The sequence below is a fragment of the Dendrobates tinctorius genome, unplaced genomic scaffold (genome assembly GCF_039654945.1).
Source record: "Dendrobates tinctorius isolate UK_male_01 unplaced genomic scaffold, ASM3965494v1 ptg000157l, whole genome shotgun sequence".
Classification (NCBI taxonomy): Eukaryota; Metazoa; Chordata; class Amphibia; order Anura; family Dendrobatidae; genus Dendrobates; species Dendrobates tinctorius.
In genome coordinates this window covers 18,612,264-18,628,123 of record NW_027361824.1, presented here as the reverse complement: position 1 = coordinate 18,628,123, position 15,860 = coordinate 18,612,264, and the positions used below count along the sequence as shown (strand labels likewise).

The window sequence follows — 15,860 nt, the reverse complement described above, 5'->3', positions numbered from 1 at the left end:
CAGCCAGGGTACCTCTGGCGAGCACATGGATGGCTGTGCGGCCCTCCAAAAAAAATGCCACCCCATACCATTACTGACCCACTGCCAAACCGGTCATGCTGAAGGATGTTGCAGGCAGCAGATCACTCTTCATGGTGTCTTCAGACTCTGTCACGTTTGTCACATGTGCTCAGTGTGAACCTGCTCTCATCTGTGAAGAGCACAGGGAGCCAGTGGCGAATTTGCCAATCCTTGTGTTCTGTGGCAAATGCCAAGTGTCCTGCACGGTGTTGGGCTGTGAGCACAACCCCCATCTGTGGATGTCGGGCACTCAGACCATCCTCATGGAGTCGGTTTCTAACCGTTTGTGCAGACACATGCACATTTGTGGCCTGCTGCAGGTCTTTTTGCAGGGCTCTGGCAGTGCTCCTCCTGTTCCTGCTTGCACAAAGGCGGAGGTAGCAGTCCTCCTGCTGGGTTATTTCCCTCCTACGGCACCCTCCACGTCTCCTGGTGTACTGGCCTGTCTCCTGGTAGCGCCTCCAGCCTCTGGACACTACGCTGACACAGCAAACCTTCTTGACACAGCAAACCTTCTTGCCACAGCTCGCATTGATGTGCCATCCTGGATGAGCTGCACTACCTGAGCCACTTGTGACCAAAACATCTGCCAGAAAGCATTGGTACTGAGATGTGGTCTGTGGTCCCCACCTGCAGAACCACTCCTTTATTGAGGGTGTCTTGATAATTGCCAATAATTTCCATCTGTTGTCTATTCCATTTGCACAACAGCATGTGAAATTGATTGTCAATCAGTGTTGCTTCCTAAGTGGACAGTTTGATTTCACAGAAGTTTGATTTACTTGGAGTTATATTCTGTTGTTTAAGTGTTCCCTTTATTTGTGTGTATATACTTTTATGTGTGTGTTTATATATGTATAAATTGCATTTGTGTAATTACTTTTGGAATTTTTATTTTTAATTGTTATTATCTAATTATATATACTAGATCATGTGATCCTGACATGAGTCACATGATCCAATGTAAATAAATGTACAATGTATTTATTTTCTCTTTAATTTTTTACTTTCTTTTGGAGTTTATTTTATTTAATTTTTGCAAGGTGATTACATATCTTAAATTGTGACCCTAACATGATCTAATAATTAAATGTTAGGTTTATTATATACTAAATGTTCATTTTTTACTTTTGGATTTTTTCTTTTAATTATCAGTGAATTATCAGTGAATTACTATATATATATTTGTCATGTGCCCCTTGCATATGATAGTTAGCTGAATTGTGTCACTATACCTCTCTAGGGGGAGTAGTTAACGTGAAAGTTAAAAATTTTGCTTGCGTCATTATGTAATTAAAAAAAATACCCTTTTTTGATTTATTTTTTTTAAATTCAGAATATATTTTCTATTGTGATCCTTTCTATTATGGTATTGATTTTAAATTACATTTTTATTGGGAATTTTGTTAGTTTGATTTTACAATTTTTTTTTATTAAAAATAATTGTTTCATAAATTTCCATTTTTTTTTTATGGATTTGTGTGTTTTTTTTGCTCATTCATTTTTGACAGCTTTGACCTGGTAACCAACGGTGGCATCTCCATCACATTGCGGTTTGAGCGGGCGCCGTTTATCACGCAGGAGCACACGCTCTGGCTGCCCTGGGACCGCTTCTTTGTCATGGAGACCATCACAATGAGACTGGAGGAGAATGAGATCGCCAGCTGTGACCTGAGCAGCTTCGCCCGTCCCAATCCCGTCCTCTCGCCGGCCCCGCTCACGGCGTTTGCCAGCTCGTGCTCGGAGAAGGGTCCCATCGTCCCTGAAATACAGGTAAAGAAAAAAATACAAGAACTTGGCGGCTCATTGGTTTTCTGAAAGTTTTGCATTTCATTCTCTTGTCACATCCAAAGCTGCATTGAAAATGTTGGAATCACTGTGTCATCAGCTTCCACCAAGTAAGAGCTTCTTTAGAGAGATGTAACCACCGGGGGCGCACAAAGAGTCGAGAAGTAGTTCAGCATAGGAGAAACCAGAAATTTGAATGCTGCTCTGGGTGTGAATGGAGAAAACCTTCTCCATTGTCATTGTTTTGTTTTGTTTTTTTCTTTTGCCTTTTTAGTTCTCAAACTTGACTTTTATATTCTCCTGTCACATCCGGATCTACATTCTCTATTTTTTTCACACATTTTTATTCTCCTGTCACCTCCAGAGCTGCTTTCTCAATTCTTTCACTTTCATTTTCCTGTCACCTCCAGAGCTGCATTCAGAATTCTGCTTACCGCCTCTTGAAAGTTCCTAATAGAGAACTGTTTTGTAGCTCTCATCGCCAAAGTTCAATTTTTGTGGACATCGGGGGGGGGGGATGTGAATCAGTTTAGGTAAAGTGCTAACAGGAAACATGCAGTAGTTTGAATGCTGCTCTGGATGTCACTGGAGAAGGAGTCCTTTATATCATTACAAGTATAACGCCACAGTTGGTATTCTGACTTCTGCATTTTTAGTTCTCATTCTTGAATTTTATTCTCCTGTTACATCAGGAGCTGCAATCTCTGTTCTTTCTCATACCTGACCTTTATTTTTCTTACCATATCCAGAGCTGCATTCAAAATTCTGCTCATCTTTCTATTGTAATTTGCTAACAGATAGGTCTGATCACAAAAGTTCATTCTTTGTAGAGAGCGGAGTGGATGCGAGACAGTCTAGGCAAAGTGCTAACAGGAAATGCTGCTTTGGATGTGAGTGGAGAAGATGTAAGCCAAGGTCTTTTTCAAAGTAAAAAAAAATATGTTTTAGCAGAAGTATTTTTAAAATGTTGATACATTTATACAAAGATTCCAAAATTATTTTCTCGCTCACATCCGAAGCTTCAGGGTAATGTGAGGTTATTCAAAAATCTTAATGCAGCTCTTTATGTGACTAGAGAAGTCTTTAAAATTATAAATCTGGTCAGGTAGTGGAAATCAAATTGTGCTTTTGTACAAGTATTGACACTCTTGTCACATTCAAAGCTGTGTGGTTTTGTACAAGCATTTCTAAGAACACAATAATCTTGTCACATCCAAAGCTGCATTCTTAAAGTGACAGGCACAACGCAGAAATATCCAAACTTTTATCATCTTCAGCAAGTGTAGAAAAGGATCCTCGGCGGAGCCACCTGCTTAATGGCAGCCATTTGTTCAATTAGCTAACGAGATCTTAGAGTCGTCTTAACCATGAAATCGAGGACTTCAAGCCTCCTGAACACTGTTTACATTTCAGGCGGGATAAATGACTCTGTCTGGGTGATGGAAGACTTCACCCTGGAAGGAAATTAAAGCGTACTTTACATGCGTGCCATTGTTTACCGCCTCAGGAAATCAGCCATATTGCTAAACTTGCAGATTTAGTTTTTCTGCCTTTAGCCTCAATTTATAATACATGACTGGCTTAACGTCCTTCAGAGCTGCGATTCCTCATGTGGAAAAGTGGAGGCAGCGTACTTCACATGGTTGGCGCTTTCCCTTGGTTCATATTGGGAGCCAGTACTGCACCCAAAGGAGGCATCACAGAGCTTTCTGGGACATGAATACGTCACCAGAACCACCATCAGTACACAAATATGTCATCAGAACCATCATTAGTACATGAATATGTCACCAGAACCATCATTAGTACATGAATATGTCACCAGAACCATCATTAGTACATGAATATGTCACCAGAACCATCATTAGTACATGAATATGTCACTAGAACCACCATCAGTACACAAATGTCACCAGAACCATCATTAGAACATGAATGTCACCAGAACCACAATCAGTACACAAATATGTCACCAGAACCATCATCAGTACACAAATATGTCACCAGAACCATCATCAGTACACAAATATGTCACCAGAACCATCATCAGTACACAAATGTCACCAGAACCATCATCAGTACACAAATATGTCACCAGAACCACAATCAGTACACAAATATGTCACCATAACCATCATCAGTACACAAATATGTCACCAGAACCACAATCAGTACACAAATATGTCACCAGAACCATCATCAGTACATGAATATGTCACCAGAACCACCATCAGTACACAAATATGTCACCAGAACCACCATCAGTACATGAATGTGTCACTAGATCCACCATCGGTATATGAATACAGCAACAGACCCACAATAATGCTCGATTATGTCACCAGAACTACCATCAGTGACCTCAATCTTCCTTCTCTGCCCTTTCCTTTTTCCTTTTCTTTCCTTTGTCAGTCTTTACTTGCTTTACATTCCTCATCTAGAAAGATCCAACCCCTTAGTGACCAAACCCCATTTTTCAATTTTGAAATGTATCACTTAGCGTGGTAACATCTCTGGAATGTTTCAATATTTCCCCCGTGATTCTGAGCCTTTTTTCTTTCGTGACACATTGCACTTTGTTTGTGGTAAACTTAGCTTTAGTTCTTTGTTTATTTAAGGAAATATTGAAATATTTTGTAAAATTGGCAGTTTTCACATTTGATTGTCACACCACACAAAAAAGCTAATAAATAAAATTTTCCATTTGTTTCTTTTACGTACCCATCATTTTTTTTCAAACGTCCTTTTATTTTTATATTTTTTTAGGGTGTTGGAATGATGAAAAATGTATTTTCAAGGAAATTTAAATTATTTATTTTTTTAAGAAACTATTGACTTTTGAAGTGACTTTGAGAGTTCTGTAGATTGAAAAAAAAAAACGCAAATTAATAATTTTTTTTATTGTATTTTTTTTTTTAAACGGCGTCTCATGATGTACTCAAAACTGTGGTCAGGAAGTTTAACCAATCAAGGATTAATCAAGTTGAATGAAAAGTTGATGGTCATTACAGCAAAATATGGTGATTTTTTTTTTTTTTTTTTTTTTAAAGGCGCTACAAGTAGAAATTAAAATCCCTGGAACCAAAATCAAACTGAACTATCTGAGCACAAGGAGCGCGGGTTACAAGTCCGTCCTGAGAATCAGCCTCACTCACCTTGCCATCCCGTTCAACCTCATGAAAGTTCACTTAATGGTCGCTGTCGAGGGCCGTCTCTTCAGGAAGTGGTTTGCGGCCGCCCCGGATCTCTCTTACTTTTTCATTTGGGACAAGACCGATGTGTACAGTCAAAAGGTCTACGGGTTGTCGGAAGCTTTCGGTACGTTGTCAGACTAGTTCAAGTTTGTTTTATGTTCCATTCACACCCAAAGCTGCAACTATCTGTTTCTGGGTGTTATTGAAACCCTGAAATTTTACAGATGCAGATAGTGCCCTCTTCTATCCAATTTGAGTAGTCGCCCATCACTAACCGCAATTTCATCTCTTTTTCCCTTCCCAGTGTCTGTGGGCTATGAGTACGAATCCTGTCCCGACCTCATTCTCTGGGAGAAGAGGACTGCGATATTACAGGGCTATGAAATCGAGGCTTCCAAGCTGGGGGGATGGTCTCTGGACAAACATCATGCTCTCAATATACAGACCGGTGAGTGATACCGTGTTTTTTATTCATCAGACTTGATTTTAATTTTTTTTTATTTTTTTTCATGAATCATCAATAGTACAACATGAATATAAGAAGCTTTTGTAATATGTCTTATCAAAGAAACCAGCTTCTTTCTCCTTCTGGACTGATCATTCATTCTCAAAATTTGTTGCTCCTTCCTAGAATGTGTGTTCCTCTAGCTCCTCCCTAGAATGGCTGTGTTTCTCTCTAGCTCCTCCCTAGAATGCCTGTGTTTCTCTAGCTCCTCCCTAGAATATCTGTGTGTTCCTCTAGCTCCTCCCTAGAATTCCTGTGTTTCTCTAGCTCCTCCCTAGAATGTCTGTGTTCCTCTAGCTCCTCCCCAGAATGTCTGTGTGTTCCTCTAGCTTCTCCCTAGGATGTCTGTTTCTCTCTAGCTCCTCCCTAGAATGTCAGTGTGTTCCTCAAGCTCCTCCCCAGAATGCCTGTGTTCCTCTAGCTTCTCCCTAGAATTCCTGTTCCTCTAGCTCCTCCCTAGAATGTCTGTGTGTTCCTTTAGCTTCTCACTAGAATGTCTATGCGTTCCTCTAGCTTCTCCCTAGAATGTCTGTGTTTCTCTATAGCTCCTCCCTAGAATGTCTGTGTTCCTCTAGCTCCTCCCTAGAATATCTGTGTGTTTTTCTGTAGCTCCTCCCTAGAATGTCTGTTGCTCTAGCTCCTCCCTAGAATGTGTTCCTCTAGCTCCTCCTTAGAATGTGTTCCTCTAGCTCCTCCTTAGAATGTGTTCCTCTAGCTCCTCCCTAGAATATCTGTGTTCCTCTAGCTCCTCCCTAGAATATCTGTGTTCCTCTAGCTCCTCCCTAGAATATCTGTGTTCCTCTAGCTCCTCCCTAGAATATCTGTGTTCCTCTAGCTCCTCCCTAGAATATCTGTGTTCCTCTAGCTCCTCCCTAGAATGTGTTCCTCTAGCTCCTCCCTAGAATGTCTGTGTGTTCCGCTAGCTTCTCCCTAGAATGTCTGTTTCTCTCTAGCTCCTCCCTAGAATGTCTGTGTGTTCCTCTAGCTTCTCCCTAGAATGTCTGTTTCTCTGTAGCTCCTCCCTTGAATGGCTGTGTGTTCCTCTAGCTCCTCCCTAGAATGTGTGTTCCTCTAGCTCCTCCCTAGAATGTGTGTTCCTCTAGCTCCTCCCTAGAATGTGTGTTCCTCTAGCTCCTCCCTAGAATGTGTTCCTCTAGCTCCTCCCTAGAATGTGTTCCTCTAGCTCCTCCCTAGAATATCTGTGTTCCTCTAGCTCCTCCCTAGAATATGTGTGTTTCTCTGTAGCTCCTCCCTAGAATGTCTGTGTGTTCCTCTAGCTCCTCCCTAGAATGTCTGTGTGTTCCTCTGTAGCTCCTCCCTAGAATGTCTGTGCGTTTCTTTAGCCCGTTTCCATAAGCACTGTCAAACTGTCATTTGATATCTCAATAATGGGAAAAATCTTTCTCCATTAAATACAGATTTTACCAATGAACTGAGAGTGATAAATCATTCCAGGCAAAGAAATAAGTGGATTTTTATGATTAAATATATTATAAAATTGTTTATTTTCATGTGTACTATTAATTTATTAAATAAAAATGTTACTCTTTAATTATATTTCCAAAAAAAAAATTGGATTCTGACTCTTCGAATTCTGTCTGATAACAAGGAACAAAGATTACATTCACCTATGCTGAAGCAAGTTGAAAAAAATGTAGAATTTAGATGTAGTGTCCCTTTAAGAAGATATGTTTCCTCCCTCTTATTTGCATTTTGAATATTTAGGCGGTAATACTCTTAAAGGGAAAGATCACCTCATATTTCTAGTATATAATAATAATCAGTGTGTGTATGTAAGAAGAGTAACCCGTTTCTTCTTTTTGGGATCAGGTATCCTTCACAAAGGCAATGGAGAAAATCAGTTCATTTCCCAGCAGCCGGCTGTGATCGGAAGCACCATGGGCAACGGGCGCCGTCGAAGCATCTCCTGTCCTAGCTGCAATGGCTTGGCAGATGGTAACAAACTTTTGGCACCAGTGGCCCTGACTTGTGGCCCCGACGGGAGCCTTTTCGTTGGAGACTTTAACTACATCCGAAGAATCTTCCCCTCCGGCAATGTCACCAACGTCCTGGAGCTAAGGTATTTGGAGTAGACATCACAGAAGGGGTCACCCTATTGTTTTGTCCCTAAAAAAAAATGTCGCTCTCAATTTGGAGGACCCAACTTATTCATTTGAAAAGGTGCTGTGCAATACCTCCTTTCACCTGTAGTGGCCGCTGTATGGAAAACGTAAGGCTGGCCACAACTTTCCCTGATCCCAACTGATCGTTGGAAATTCTTAACTTCCTTTATTAAAGAGGTTTTCAGGTGGAGCTGACCCTCTCAGTAGAGGTGGTCCTCCATTTAGTGGCATGCTGGCCCTGCCCAATAGTGGTCAGTTTAATTTTTTTTTTTAGCCATTTTTATTATAAGCTGATTCCTATAGAGGGTATATTGAACACAGGAGCAGTTTCCTTTTTTTTTTAGCTTTTCTCTTAAGCACAGCTCAACGGTGACTTGTCCTGGCCTCTTTATTTTTCATTCATGACCGCTAACCAGTGCCCCCTAATGGCCGAATTAATAGCAAAAAATTAATATTGAAAAAAAAAAATTAAAACAAAATGTGCAAATGCAGAGCGGAGTTTATCATTGGGTAGAATGTGTTTGTTTTTTTTCTTTTTTTTACATTGGTCTGCAGGATGACCCACTGACTTCTCTCAATTCAGTGGGTTATAACCATGCACAAAAAAATGACTTCCCTGGCAAATTCAGCTCTGCTACATGTGTATTCTCTCCGCTTGTTAAAATTAACCTCTTTACTTTCCTACGTCTTTTACTAACACTTGCTTTTTTCTCTCCGTCCCTCTTGTCTTCTCTTCAGAAATAAGGATTTCAGACACAGGTAAGAGCTCCTCAGCTCTCCGTGCCATCCTGTCTATTGTGGGCCCCTTTAAGGGGGTCTCATTAGGAATCAACCAGTCATTGGAGGGTTAATTTGCTGATCAAACTTACTTGCCTCTTGTATTTTTTTCTTTGCTTATGTATTTATTTATTATGTATTTTATACTTGCTTTTTTATTTTTTTTAATTTTGCTCTTAAAGGGGAATTCTCCCTTATTTTGTTTTCTAAAAGATCTACTCCCATCCCTCAACCTATTTCTGTCCATGAAAGGGTTCAGAATGGCCATCGATTACGACCTAGTCTCCTCCATGTTGCTCAGGGAATGCATAAAGGGGACTCAACAGTGAACAGACTGAAAATTCATGAACCGTGATGATGGGGCTGAGGTCACTTTGGAGCAGTGGCACACAATGAGAATTGTGGGATGGAGGGCTCAAGTATCCCATTTTCTTACATATTTATGTCTGAAGGTATCTAAAGGGGGTTGACCTCCCCCCCCCCATTTCTAATTGCCCGTTTCAGGTTGGCCTATTCGTTAGAGTGGAGAGATGCTACAAACAGTAACTGTTACTCTCGGGGAGCTGACACCTAATTTTCACCTGAAACTTTTGTAATCATAGATGGTCCTACTGGCTGGGGGGCCCTATGTGATCAGCTTCAGAAAACCCCTTTTATGGTGGAATTTCCCTTGAATTGACTTATAAAAGCCTCTAAACAGTAAGACTTGGCGCAAGAGGAACAGGGCTCTAAAGAATAGGAACTTAGTCAAAAGGGACAAGGCCCTAAAATTTAGGGTCTGGTTCTAGAGGGCTCTAAAGAGCAGGGACTTGGTCAAGAGGAACAGAGTTCTAAAGAGCAGGGATATAGTGAAGAGGAACAGGGCACTAAAGAGAGGACTTGGTCAAGAGGAAAGAGGCTCTAAAGAGTAAGTACTTTGTGAAGAGGAACAGGTTGCTAAAGAGCAGGAACCTAGTGAAGAGGAACAGGGCGCTAAAGAGCAGGGACTTGGTCAAGAGGAAAGGGGCTCTAGAGAGCAGAGACTTGGTCAAGAGGAACAGGACTCTAGAGAGCAGGGACTTGGTCAAGAGGAACAGGGCGCTAAAGAGCAGGGACTTGGTCAAGAGGAAAGGGGCTCTAGAGAGCAGGGAGTTGTTCAAGAGGAACATGGCACTAAAGAGCAGGGACTTGGTGAAGAGTAACAGGGCGCTAAAGCGTAAGGACTTTGTAAAGTGGAACAGGGCGCTAAAGAGCAGGGACCTAATGAAGAGGAACAGATCACTAAAGAGTAGGGACATGGTCAAGAGGAAAGGGGCTCTAAGGAGCAGGGACTTTGTGAAGAGGAACAGCGTGTTAAAGAGTAGACATTTAGTGAAGAGGAGCAGCGGGGCGCTAAAGATCAGAGGCTTGGCTAAGAGGAGCAGGGCTCTACAGCATACTTCCCTACATATCTTCCTTAAAATCGCTCCTTTCTTTATCATTGAAAACCTCTACGATCCAGTGCCACCGGTGGGCCAGAAAAATTTGAAAAAAAATCCTCTATTGACCATTATCTAAGAATCTTGTTTCCTTCCCGCATATAATTGCCATACAAAGCGGGCGCCATTTATTACACCAGTCATTTTTCAGCATAATGTGCCTTTAAATTGGAATCTAATGGTTTTAGCAGAGATTGAACCTGGCACCGTTAATCAGTGACAGACATTGCCATCCATTCATCTTGGCGTGGCTGGTGAGCTTGGTTTTCTGCATGCCGTCATGCATGGAGAAGATGGATGGGGGGAATGTGTCACCCAGACTCCTCGCTGCTGAAATCTTCACTTTAAGACGAGGGCTGCTTGGCTAATTGCCTGGCTCGTCTTGATACATACTGTAAGACGTGATGGATGGCGGTTTTTGCTCCTCACGTTGCCGGCAATGAGCTGCGATATTAGATCCGTTGTAGCATTGTGTCTTTCATGGTTAATTAGCTCCGGCGCAGTTTGTTCAGGGAGTAATTCCAGATATAATATTTCCTGCTCGTTAGTCCACGAGAATCCACCAATCATGATTAGCCGCCAAGACGGCACAATTGTTCTCCTTGGCGTTAATTAGTGACATTTTATTAAAAGGAATTCCCCCGTTATGATTAAGGCGGAAAGTAAAAGGGGGTCATCCAGTCTTTATTCAAAGGGTCAAGGTTTGTAAGATTTACACTTGCGGTCAGTGAATAGAAACGATGTTTATGTTCGAAAGCTGAAAACCTTTTTCAGCTGAGGGATTGTAACGGTGTTCTGTATAGGGTAGGGGGTGGCTCTGACATCATTAAGGGGGCTTTCAATACAGCGCCATGACCACCCCTAAATGGTACAATCCATGCCTCCAAGCAATGTCTCCTTTTATGACCCCAAGAAATGGTGCAGCCTTGTGCCCTCCAGGGTCGGTGCAGCCTTGTGCCCTCCAGGGTCGGTGCAGCCTTGCGCCCTCCAGGGTCGGTGCAGCCTCCTGCCCTCCAGGGTCGGTGCAGCCTTGTGCCCTTCAGGAAACTGTGCCACCCTATACTTCCCAATAAACTACAGCTAGACTAGTGAGCCCCCACCTCCTAAGAAAGTGTGCAACCGCATTTCCTACAAGAAAGTGCTCATTCCCATGCCCCCAAGAAAATGGTGCAGCTCTCTGTCCCTAAGAAACTGCTCAGCCCGTTGCTCCTTGAAGTAACACATCATAGCAAACTTATGCTACCGTACAGTCAGTGACTTTGTCCAAAGGGTTCACTTCGGTTAGTGCACTGTGCCCCCTCTCATTATGGATCAACACATAGATTCTGGTCATCTTCTGGCATAATACTGTGACATAAATATTGGGGGTTGGAGGAGGAGCTACAGGACGTCCTACCAAAGGTGCATAGAGAACATTCTTGCACATTTGGTGCTTTAATGCAATGCAAGTGTAAGGAAATGGACAAGTGAGAAGACGCACACAATTAATGCCTAACCGAGTGTCTGCAAGCGAACACTGCCATCTGCTGGACAAAGATAGGAAAAGAGAAAGCAGAATTCATTACATTAGTAGGAACTGAAGAGTGAAGTGCATGTTCCCTGAGGGAAGAAATTGGAGGAGACACCAGGTCAGGTGGTAGCTGTGATGCAGTCAGTAATTATAAAAGGCCAAGGAGGGCAGTGAAAGGGAGGAGTTGGGATCTGGACCAGGATCTGGATCAGGATGGACGTGTGGCCCGACCCCATTTAAGACCCTCCCATGGGTTTTACTTTCGGCCCCAGAGCAAATCAAATCCCATCCGACTATTGGATCCACTTTAAAATACTGCAATACAGCACTATTCCGTTTACATTTACTCCCAGAGGCTTCTCCTCTCACTCCGGTGTTGTCATCCTAAATTTGTCCCTAGCCGCTCGGACTCCATTTTTCGTCTGTGGATAGATTCGGGGATGGATGGAGTAGAAAACTGGGGAGAGGGAGCCTCCTGGCCTTCTCTGAGTGACCTTACCGCCAAAACAGATCCAATACCCCTGGGCAGTTGGAGGTGTTTGCAACTTACCCACTTTTTCAGCAGCCTTCCCCCTAAAAGTTCATTTAGACGACCCAAAACCCAATTTGAGCTTTTATGTAATAGCCCGGGCCCAATCAGACACACCTTAGCTGAAACCTACTCTATGTAGATGGCCCCCTGAGCCGTTAGCCCCCTTCTTTCCTTGCGCAGTGGGAGAGAGGTTTAAATATTTCTTTTACGGAAGATCAGACAACTCAAATTTTTTCCCTTGTACTCTGTGCCTTGATTAGCTCTAGGTTCCAGGAGGCTGGCTATAAGATTTTGTCCAGATGGTACAGAGTGCCCTCGAGGTTGCACACCATATTTCCGGAAATTGACCCCAACTGCTGGAGGTGTGGAAGGGCAGAGGGCACGATTTTTTATATTTTCTGGCAATGTGACGTTTTGCAATCATTTTGGACAGAGGTGTGGGAAATTATTTGTCCGGTTACAGGCTGTTCCGAAAAGTTGACTCCGGCTCTGATACTTCTCCAACATAATGAAATCCCTCTCCGGATCTATAAATCCTCTCTGTTGAAATTTTTGATCATGGCTGCGAGGGCTTGCATCCCGGAGAGATGGAAGAGTCCCGCTCCTCCAACCATAACTCAGTGGATCGCAAAAGTCAATGAAATTATGTATATGGAGGACCTCACCTCATCCATACATGAATCATACCCAAAGTTTTGGGCTACTTGGCTTGGATGGATGGATTTTCGAAGCTCTAGTGAGTATTGTGATCTAATGCTGGAGGCAAACCCCCCTGAGGTTAACTGAAAACATCAGGCTGAGTGGTGGACTTGGTCGGGTGGGTCCTCCTTCCCTTACCCCCTCGTTTTTTTTTTTTTTTTCCTCTCTTGGGCTCCATTACTTATTTCCCCCACTCTTTTTTTGCTTCAACTGCTCTCCTTCTTCCTCTGTTCTGTCTTTTCTTTCCTATACTGTTCGTTATAAGGTAAAAAAATGTAAGACCTTCCGAATTGACCTCTACTACCGGCTCCCCGGATGTTAAGGACTCGTGGACGATTGTCTTGGTCGGGAGTTAAGTTGTATTGCTTGTATTGGTCTACTTGTCTGGTTTCAATTATTAAGTTAACCTGGATTTCGTTGTGAGTCTTTAAATAAAGAATTATAAAAAAATAGGATGGACGTGTGGTGCAGCGAGGGTGGCTTATATTTGTCAGTACGAGTGACTAGACCAGAGTAAAGGACTGAGATACTGAACACAGCTAAGTGTTTGGGGCCAGAACTGAGTGAGCGAGACTAGGGCCAAAAGAAGTGGGTAGATCATGTTAGAGGGACACTCGTGAAATCCGCAACATGAGGGCCAGAAGTACAGTACACAGGGGACCGGAGCATTAGCCTAGACTCCCATTAGGAGCGCTTCTATCCGGACAAGTTTAGATGACAAAAGATTTTAGTGGTCTCCAATAATCTGCGATCTTTGTTTAATAGGTATCCTAATCATTCAAATTACTGTGTTAGAGTAATAAACCATCTTTGGATAAGTTACCGCTGTGTCCTCATCTTCTGCACTGTTCCATCCGCGTACCTACACAGGTCACAATAGATAATAATGAAGCCAATCATCTGCATGTTACAGCCGGAAAATCTGAGATTTCAGCTTCTCCCCATCTCCTCTGCCCTGTTTGGTGCTTATTCTTCTGTGTAGGGAAGGTCTGTAGTCAGGCTTATGGGGGTTAATTACACTGCGCCGGGAGGGGGGTATCCAGGGCACAGAGCAGTATCAATTTGCCCCCTAATGGAGCACAACGTTCAAATGGACGACGTAAATGAGCCGGATCACAAGATTCTCACCTTCTCTACATATTTCCAAGTCTCCAGAATAAGAACCATACCGCCACCATTATCCTAAATATTCAGTAACAGACAGAGCAATAATAATCTAATCTTATAAAGAATCTGTCGTCCAATCACTGCTTCTACTGTAGACAAAAAAAGTAAATAAAATCATAATATTTACATAACAAATAATTCTTAGGCTATGTGCACACGTTGCGGATTCTGCTGCGTTTCCGCAGCGTTTTTGCCGCTGCGGAAACGCAGCAGTTCCGCTGACCAAGTACAGTACAATGAAACCCTATGGGGTTTCAAAAACGCTGTGCTGACGGTGCGGTTTTTTCCGCGCGGTTTTGCTGCGGGTTTTTTTCCGCAGCATATCAATTGTTTCTGCGGATTCCGCTGCGGTTTCACACCTTTAACATAGTAGAGGTGTGAAACCGCAGGGCAAAACCGCAGACCAAACCGCAGGAAAACCGCAGGTCACTTTACCTGCGGTTTTACCTGCGTTTCCGCGCGGAAAAAACCGCAGCGGAATCCGCAACGTGTGCACATAGCCTTAGACTTAAATTCTTGTACATACGGATAGTATTTTAGTAGTTATACTCTTGTACATAGGGGTAGTATTATAGTAGTTATATTCTTGTACATAGGGACAGTAATATAGTAGCTATAATCTTGTACATAGGGGCAGTATTATAGTAGTTATATTCTTGTACATAGGGAGCAGTATTATAGTAGTTATATTCTTGTACATAGGAGCAGTATTATAGTAGTTATATTCTTGTACATAGGGGGCAGTATTATAGTAGTTATATTCTTGTACATGGGGGCAGTATTATAGTAGTTATATTCTTGTACATAGGGGCAGTATTATAGTTATATTCTTGTACATAGGGGGCAGTATTATAGTAGCTATATTCTTGTACATAGGAGCAGTATTATAGTAGCTATATTCTTGTACATAGGAGCAGTATTATAGTCGTTATAATCTTGTACATAGGAGCAGTATTGTAGTAGTTATATTCTTGTACAGAGGAGCAGTATTATAGTAGTTATATTCTTGTACATAGGGGCAGTATTATAGTAGTTATATTCTTGTACATAGGAGCAGTATTATAGTAGCTATATTCTTGTACATAGGGGCAGTATTATAGTAGTTATATTCTTGTACATAGGAGCAGTATTATAGTCATTATAATCTTGTACATAGGAGCAGTATTGTAGTAGTTATATTCTTGTACATAGGGAGCAATATTATAGTAGTTATATTCTTGTACATAGGAGCAGTATTATAGTAGTTATATTCTTGTACATAGGAGCAGTATTATAGTAGCTATATTCTTGTACATAGGAGCAGTATTATAGTAGCTATATTCTTGTACATAGGGGCAGTATTATAGTAGTTATATTCTTGTACATAGGAGCAGTATTATAGTCATTATAATCTTGTACATAGGAGCAGTATTGTAGTAGTTATATTCTTGTACATAGGGGCAGTATTGTAGTAGTTATATTCTTGTACAGAGGAGCAGTATTATAGTAGTTATATTCTTGTACATAGGGGGCAGTATTATAGTAGTTATATTCTTGTACATAGGGGCAGTATTATAGTAGTTATATTCTTGTACATAGGAGCAGTATTATAGTAGTTATATTCTTGTACATAGGAGCAGTATTATAGTAGTTATATTCTTGTACATAGGGGCAGTATTATAGTAGTTATATTCTTGTACATAGGAGCAGTATTATAGTAGTTATATTCTTGTACATAGGGGCAGTATTATAGTAGTTATATTCTTGTACATAGGAGCAGTATTATAGTAGTTATATTCTTGTACATAGGAACAGTATTATAGTAGTTATATTCTTGTACATAGGGGGCAGTATTGTAGTAGTTATATTCTTGTACATAGGGGGCAGTATTGTAGTAGTTATATTCTTGTACAGAGGAGCAGTATTATAGTAGTTATATTCTTGTACATAGAGGCAATATTATAGTAATATTCTTGTACATAGGGGGCAGTATTATAGTAGTTATATTCTTGTACATAGGAGCAGTATTATAGTAGTTATATTATTGTACATAGGAGCAGTATTATAGT

The 15,860-nt window shown here is 41.6% G+C and overlaps 1 protein-coding gene across 1 annotated transcript in view; it reads left to right on the top strand.

The window, feature by feature from the left end:
- Positions 1–15,860, top strand: part of TENM4 (teneurin transmembrane protein 4) — a 65,914-nt gene that overhangs the window by 18,908 nt on the left and 31,146 nt on the right. Inside the window, exons 4-8 of the mRNA XM_073548656.1 lie at positions 1,572–1,833; positions 4,899–5,166; positions 5,347–5,490; positions 7,378–7,627; positions 8,409–8,429. Of these exons, the coding sequence (XP_073404757.1) occupies positions 1,572–1,833; positions 4,899–5,166; positions 5,347–5,490; positions 7,378–7,627; positions 8,409–8,429 (945 nt within the window). The remainder of the gene's footprint in view (positions 1–1,571; positions 1,834–4,898; positions 5,167–5,346; positions 5,491–7,377; positions 7,628–8,408; positions 8,430–15,860) is intronic.